Source organism: Colobus angolensis, unplaced genomic scaffold, assembly GCF_000951035.1.
Source record: "Colobus angolensis palliatus isolate OR3802 unplaced genomic scaffold, Cang.pa_1.0 Scaffold208, whole genome shotgun sequence".
In the NCBI taxonomy this organism is placed as follows: Eukaryota; Metazoa; Chordata; class Mammalia; order Primates; family Cercopithecidae; genus Colobus; species Colobus angolensis.
The window spans coordinates 582775-589735 of record NW_012115244.1 but is presented as its reverse complement, the minus strand read 5'-3'; the positions used below and the strand labels follow the sequence as shown (position 1 = coordinate 589735).

The 6961-nt window shown below is 66.0% G+C and overlaps 1 protein-coding gene across 1 annotated transcript in view; it reads right to left on the bottom strand.

Moving 5' to 3' along the window:
• PLXNB2 (plexin B2) overlaps positions 1–6961 on the bottom strand; it is a 20761-nt gene that overhangs the window by 3347 nt on the left and 10453 nt on the right. The window contains exons 12-31 of the mRNA XM_011942236.1: positions 6714–6871; positions 6483–6631; positions 6218–6326; positions 5941–6077; positions 5606–5776; positions 5076–5205; positions 4746–4973; positions 4458–4634; positions 4252–4391; positions 3982–4082; positions 3623–3852; positions 3364–3545; positions 2889–2955; positions 2515–2661; positions 1741–1897; positions 1484–1584; positions 1323–1407; positions 1009–1163; positions 571–731; positions 312–459 (exon numbers count right to left, since the gene is read on the bottom strand). Coding sequence (XP_011797626.1) covers positions 312–459; positions 571–731; positions 1009–1163; positions 1323–1407; positions 1484–1584; positions 1741–1897; positions 2515–2661; positions 2889–2955; positions 3364–3545; positions 3623–3852; positions 3982–4082; positions 4252–4391; positions 4458–4634; positions 4746–4973; positions 5076–5205; positions 5606–5776; positions 5941–6077; positions 6218–6326; positions 6483–6631; positions 6714–6871 — 2933 coding nt within the window. The remainder of the gene's footprint in view (positions 1–311; positions 460–570; positions 732–1008; positions 1164–1322; positions 1408–1483; positions 1585–1740; positions 1898–2514; positions 2662–2888; positions 2956–3363; positions 3546–3622; positions 3853–3981; positions 4083–4251; positions 4392–4457; positions 4635–4745; positions 4974–5075; positions 5206–5605; positions 5777–5940; positions 6078–6217; positions 6327–6482; positions 6632–6713; positions 6872–6961) is intronic.

The following is a 6961-nucleotide window of genomic DNA, read 5'->3' as shown; positions in this document are numbered from 1 at the left end:
AAATAAATAAATAAAAATAAAAAACAAACCAAAATAACTACTTATTTTGTGATCTGTAGTAAAACTCGTTTCTCTGCTTATGTACTGTGGTGAGAGGGCAAGCGGTCTCGGGATCTCCCAGGCTCTGCTGGGCACCTGTGCCCCCAGCCTCGGCCACGCGCCACCCCCCTCATCAAAGGCTCCAGCCCAAGATGTGCAAATCCACACCCCAGACAAGCTCCCAGCTCACAGGATGCTCCTGGGGCAGACCCAGGCCTCCCTGCCCCGACCTGTCCCCACCCTGTCCCCACCCCTGTCCCCACCCCACTCACGCGGCTCAGCTTATGCTCCGTGCGCGTGCAGGCATCCATGAAGGTCTGGGCGATGACTGACAGCGACGCGTCCACCACTTCGTGGACGTGCACGTCGAAGATGAAGTGGGGGTTCTTGAGGATGTTCACCCAGAACCGGAGCGGTAAGCTGAGGCAGAGCAGTGGGAATGAGAGCGGGGCTGGGCCTGGGGGGGTGCGGAGCCTCCCAAGAGTGAGAAGTGGAGCCGGGCTCGGCTGCGGGGTGGATGCGGAGCCTCACCTGTTCGTCTTCCAGATGTGGATGGTGTCCTCATCCTGGATGTTGTGCTTCTCCGCCTGCTCGTCCAGGAAGTCGAAGAAGTACTTGACTGCGGGTGGCACCGCGTGCCCGGGTGCCAGCACGCTCTGGAAGAAGTTGTCCACAAACTGCTGCAGTGTGCCCTGTGGGGGGGAGGGTCTCAGCGTGGCGCCGTGGGCCCAGCCCCTGGGGGGAGGGTCTCAGCGTGGTGCTGTGGGTGTAGCCCCTGAGGGGAGGGTCTCAGCGTGGTGCCATGGGCGCGGCCCCTTGGGGGGAGGGTCTCAGCGTGGTGCCGTGGGTGTAGCCCCTGGGGGGAGGGTCTCAGCGTGGCGCCGTGGGCGTGGCTCCTGGGGGGAGGGTCTCAGCGTGGCGCCGTGGGCCCGGCTCCTGGTGCCAACCCACACACCCACGGGGCCCCACCTTGACCGAGAGCAGTCGCGTCAGGTAGATCTCAGTGATGGCCTTCGTCCGCTCCTTCTCCTTCACGCTGCCTCGCTTGGACTTGCCCTCATCCACCTCGTCGGTCGGCCGCACCAGGTGCCACACCCGGTTCTCTTCCTCCAGGAGGGCATGGCCTGTGGGGAGCGGGCACTGAGGGACCCCCACCCAGGTCTGGGGCATGGGTCCCACGGGGAGCAGTGGTGGTGGGTGGGTGGGGTCCGTGTCTCCAGGGCGGACGTGGTCCATGCCGACCACTGGGGCTGGAAGGAAACGGGCAAGAGGGAGGGACTCACGCTCCCCAGGCAGGTCCTGCTGGCTGTCCTCCGGCTGCTGGGAGACCCCCACCTTGGAAAGGATGAGGGTGGCTCCGTCCCGGACCTAGGGAACACGGTGGTGAGAGTGGGCTGTGCCCCCGGGGTGCCCAGTTCTCGCCCGCCCCGGCCCAGACGCTCACGTTGTAGTGCATGAGGGTGTTGACGCGCTTCCACCGGCCCTCCCGCTGTGACGTCAGGTCCAGGTCCGACAGGATCTGGGCTGTGGAGCCCGGACGCCACTCTGGGAAGAGACAGCCCAGCTTGGGCCCCGGCCACCGAGGTTCCTCCCACTGCCCACCACTCCCACATGAGAAAGCTGGCCAGGCAGGATCCTGCCCCAGGACACGGGCCAGGCACATGGGCGCCTGTGTGCAGACGGGCAGGGGCCGGCACTCACCCAGGACCACGCTATCTGGCCTGGGCCAGCAGGAGCAGGGCTGCCCGCGGTACACCTGGTCAATGATCTTCTCCTTGACCTGGGAGATGGTGTCACAGTTGAGGACCTTCACCGGGATGGCATCAACTCCCTCGTCCTGCACGATCACGCTCACCGTCTGCCGAGACATCCGGGATGAAGTCCGACGGGGAGGCCCTGCTCTCACCTGCACCACTAGGAGCCACTGTCCGCCCCACCAGCTCTGCCCACCACAGCGGCACCCTCGGACAGCAGGCCTCCGCCGGCAGGCTCCGAGCCCCCGAGGCTTCCCAGATGACCACACTCCGCCCTTCCCCTGCCTGCTCTGGCTCAGCAGAACAGAAAGACGGGGACAGCTCAGAACCGCTCACTCAGGCTGACATACAAGCTCACAGAAGCACATGCACAGACACGGAATACACACGTCTCACGCGTGCACAGGCTCCTGCCACACCCACCGGTCACGTGTGTACAGAACCCTGGACACACCTGGTGGGCCAGGCCCCTCGTATGGCCTCCAGGAGGTGGGGGTGCCCAGGAAGAGCTGACGGAGGGCCGCACACTTAGAGCCTCCAGAGCCCACAGCCACCAGCACCCAGGCCCCTCCCTGAGCCCGAGGAAGAGCCGGCTGTAACTCGAATCCACAGAGGAGGTGGATGGCCTCTAGCCTGTGGGTCCCGTCTGTGGCCAGGGGATGCCCAAGCTCCTTAGCCCAGATCCGAGGCGCCCATGGCGGCCCCCACCCCAGGGGCTCACCAGGGGCGCGTACTCCACATCGTCCCCCAGCAGCCCCGTGTCGTTGAGGGTGTACTTGGCCTTCTTCTGTACCGCGTCCACCGGGCCCTTTTCCACCTGATGTTTGATGGCCTTGAAGAGCTTGTACAGGGGTTCGCCGGCACTGTCCTGGAGTAACACGGAGGGGAGGCTGGGAGGTCAGGGGACTTGGGGCCTGGAAGGGCCCCCGGAGCCCTGGCCAGAGGCATGGACAGGGTTGACCATGTCAGGGGCAGGAAGCAAACCTGTCCAGGCAGGGCCCACCTCAAGGTGCTGTACAGATAGGGGGGACACTGGAGGAACGGCAGCAGTCTGCCTCGCCCCTCAACCCCCAGCCAAGCTGCAGTGTAACCCACCTTGAGATACTGGTACAAGCAGATGGACATCCAGTTGGACAGCATCCTCTCCACCACAGTCTCAGACCTGGGGGTGCAGGGAGGCCTTGTAGCAAGAGACCCCATAGTATTCCTGAGGCCCAACTGACTCCTCCAAGCACCCGGCCACCCTTGCGTCAGCGTCGCCCGTCCAGGCCTGGGTGTGGCCTGCAGTGAGGACTGCCTGGTGGCAGCACCAGCCCTTATGGGAAGTCTGCCACCTTCCTCCTGTTCTGCAGAGGGCTTACGCTGTGACCAGCTGAAACCGCTGGACAGGAAGGGCTAGAGTCCGGCTTTGTGTTTGCCGCCAGGGACGTCACCCCTAGGCTGTCCCCCACCACCACTGCTGGCTGGAACCTGCCGGCTTCTGGGTGCCCAATAGGCCTCTGTGCCACCCGCCACCAGCCCCAGAGCCCCTGTGGTCGCCCCGCCTGTGGGATGTCCCGCCCATGTGCACCTGCGCAGCATCAGCTTGGGGTTCTTGGCCACCACATACTGCTCCAGGAGCTCCAGGAAGAGCGTGCGCATTATGTCTGTGTAGTACTCCAGCTTCCCGTGCAGCGCCACCGTCAGCAGGGACGCGAAGTAGACCTTGGCGCGGGCCGAGAACTCCCGCTGGTTCTCCAGGGTGTGGATGAACTGTGGGGGCCGGCGGTCAGAGCCTGCCCAGCGCCGCCTGTGCGCCCTCCCGCCCGCCCGCCAGCCACCCAGCTCACGTTGATGAGGAAGGACTTGCTGTTCAGCAGGTTGGAGAACTGGTAGAGGGCCTGCTCCACCACCGGCCGCCGTGGCTCGGGGATGTCCAGCTTGCCGGTGATCATCACGTCCTTGTCGCCGTCCTTGGAGGGCAGGAAGAAGACGCGGTCGGTGTAGGTCTTGTAGTCCAGCACGGGGATGCCAGCCTCGTGCACGTCGTTGGTCTGGTCCTCCATCTCGATCATCAGGTCTAGGGGGAGGCCGGCGTGAGACGTCCCTGGCCACCTGGGGCCCCGATCCCCACACCACACACAGGATTCCCGCCGCAGGAGGTGCCCAAGCACCAGCCCCCGAGCGGCCGCCCCCGAGCGGTCCCTACCCGTGAATTCCTTCTTGCAGCGGTCCCGCACGCTCTCCTCCAGGCCCTCCAGCTGGGACTTGATCTTCTCATACTCTCGTTCGGCCTGCTGGCTCTTCCTCCTGCGGGGCACAGGGAGGCTCCTGGGTCCTGCCGGGCCGACTGCTCAGCTGCCCAGATGAGGAGGTGGATCTACACGCCTGCCTGTGCAGGGCGGCGGGTGAGGCCAGAGGGGCCGAGGCGAGAGGGCCGAGGGCTGGGGGTGTTGGCACAGCCGCGGGGCGGGCTCACCAGTAGCAGTAGACAGACACTGCGATGACAACCACCATGGGCACGATGACCAGCGGCAAGATGAGGCTGAGTGGCACATCGCTCACCCGTGTGTCGTACTCCACGCGGCCCAGCACCCACTCGCGAGAGCCGAACTTCACCTGCGTGGGGGGCCAGGTTCAGCGCGGTCCCGTGGGGGCGCCTCCCGCCCGCCCCCGTGCACGCACAATGAACTCAGGCAGGTTGTGTGTGGTGTCTCGTTTCTGCCGCCGCTTGGGCGGGGGCTGCACCTCCGGGGGCTCGCAGTACAGGTCGGTCTCCGTCAGCGTCTTCATGGTGCAGCGCTCGGCACCCACAAAGGCCTCGGCCTCCTGCAGCGTCATCGCCTTGTTCAGATTGGTGCCCTGGGGAGGGGACAGCGACCAGGGTGAGCAGGAGGGAACCAGGGACGCGTGGACCAGCTCTGAGCCCAGACCCAAGCGGGACCCAGAGCCCCGGGGCTGCACCATCCTCACCCGGGCGTGGATGAGCTTGTTGACCTGCTTCTTGACACCACCTGTGAAGTTCTCAAAGGTGGGATCAGGCACGTACTCGAAGGCCCCGGCCTCCGTCCTGAGCAGGGCGCGGTGCCCGTCCATCTCGATCAGCACCGTGAGGTTGTAGGCCTCTGGCTCCTCGGGGACAGCCGGGGACAGGAAGACAACCTTGGTGTCGTTGTGGAACATGTAGTCCATGCCCACCACCTGCAGGCAAGTCCCAGCCGTCAGCCCCGGGGTGAAGACCCCGCCCTTCCCGGGCACGATCCCACTGGCCGGTGCCAGAGCTGAGCCCACACCAGGACTGACCGTCACAGGCTGCAGGGATCCAGCCTCCCGCGGCGGCTGCCAGGACTGCAGGGGCTCCGCGATGACCACCATGGCAAACCTCTGGATCAGGCTGAAGCCCTGGCCCGTGACGTTGATGCTGCGGCCACCACTGGGGAGGGCAGTGCCGCGGTGGGCTGGGCTGGCAAGGGTGGTCCCCGCAGGCTCCGCCCTCCCGTCCCCGCCCACCCTGGCTCTGCCCACACAGGGCTTCCAGGTGCATGTGTGGGTCTGGGTGGGCAAAGGGGCAACACGGTGGGCCGTGCTGAGCGCGGGACTGTGCCACCGTGGGCGGGGGGCACGCGGGGCCTGGTGAGCATGGAGCCCGGTGGTGTGCCCGTCTGGGCTTCTAGGAGGAAGTGGATCTGGGGTGCAGTGGGGTTTTCCAGAGGCTTCCTCCCGCTGCACAGACCAGCCCCACCACATTCCTTTCAGCGCAGTCAGCCAAGGGCACTGAGGAGGCAGCTAGGTGTGGGCAGCAGAGTGGGGCGGGGCGGGGGCACCAGCCTCACCTGGCAAAGCTTCGCAGTGGCTCGAAGGCTCGCAGTACGGGGTTTTCACGGTAGGTGAAGAAGATTTCGGGGCTGGGCACCGAGGTGCCCCCATAGGAAACCTCCAGGGGCATCTGGCCCCGGGTCGCCTGGGGGCCTGTGACACACTGGAGCTGTGCCCCAAACTTCGTCCTGGGGAGGGAGGGTGCTAGTCGGCATCAGCCCCACCCCCGGGACCAGCCCCAGCCCGACCAGGCCCCGCCGTCCCCTCAGGGCCACTCAGGGGTCAGTAAGTGCCCCCCTCCATACCCAGGGCCAGGGCCAACCAGAATCAGCAGCTTGGCAGTGACACCCACACTTTACACGGGATGCCGCTGAGGGTCACCCGCACATCCTCCTGGGAGCCCGTGTCCAGGTAGGTGCCATGGATGGTCAGTGTGGTGCCGCCCGCCTGCGGCCCCTGCTGTGGCTCCACACGGAGAGGCTGGGGCTGCTGAAAGAGCCGCAGGGGTACTCAAGTGAGGACGGGGCACAGAACGCCCTTAGCCCTGGGCTGGATGGTAACTGTCGTGGGGAGGTGGCGGGCAGAGCCCTCCTCCCGGGTTCGGCAGGTCCCCGAGGCCAGGTGCTTACTTGGAAGGTGAACTGGACGTTGGGAGGCGAATGGCCGAGTTTCCCGAAGACGTCCACCTCGACACCCCCGGTGAAAGGCGCCTCTGCAGCCTCAATCACACACACGATCCTGGCGGACGACAGGCAGGGTGGCCCAGGCCCTCCCTGACCCACTCCCTACCCTGACACCCTCACCCCCTCAGCCTCTCCCCCCACCCCGTCACCCGGAACCCCAGCGTGGCTACTGACACGGCTGACAGGGCCCAGGCCAGGGCCGTCCACTCACCGGGTGGACACGGAGTAACGTTCGGGCTGAAAGGCGCAGTTTCGGCCAGCCACGGAGATCCTCTGGATGTCCTCTGCTCGGACACCCAAATTGGACCCCAGGATGGTGATGCGGATGCCGCCACCGAGGGGGCCTGTCTCAGGCTGGATCTGAAACCGCAGAGCCGGGTGAGCAGGGAGGGGCTCAGGCCAGGGTCGTGGGAGGGTGTGGGCCAGGCTTCGAAGGGCTCACCCTGGTGATGACGGGCGGCGGGCACTCGGAGGTGGCGTTGCACAGGGCCTCGTACACGCACCTGCTCTGGCCCCCGCACCACGCACACCTGTAGTCAGGGTTAGCGGCCCGGCACAGGCTGCAGTCGCTGCGGCCAAAGGAGCAGTTGTAGAGGGTCACTGCGGGGAGAGCTGCCGTCAGCGGTCACCCCGTGCCTGCCCAGCCCCCACCTGCTCCCCACTGTGCCCACCTGTCCCTCCACCCACCCC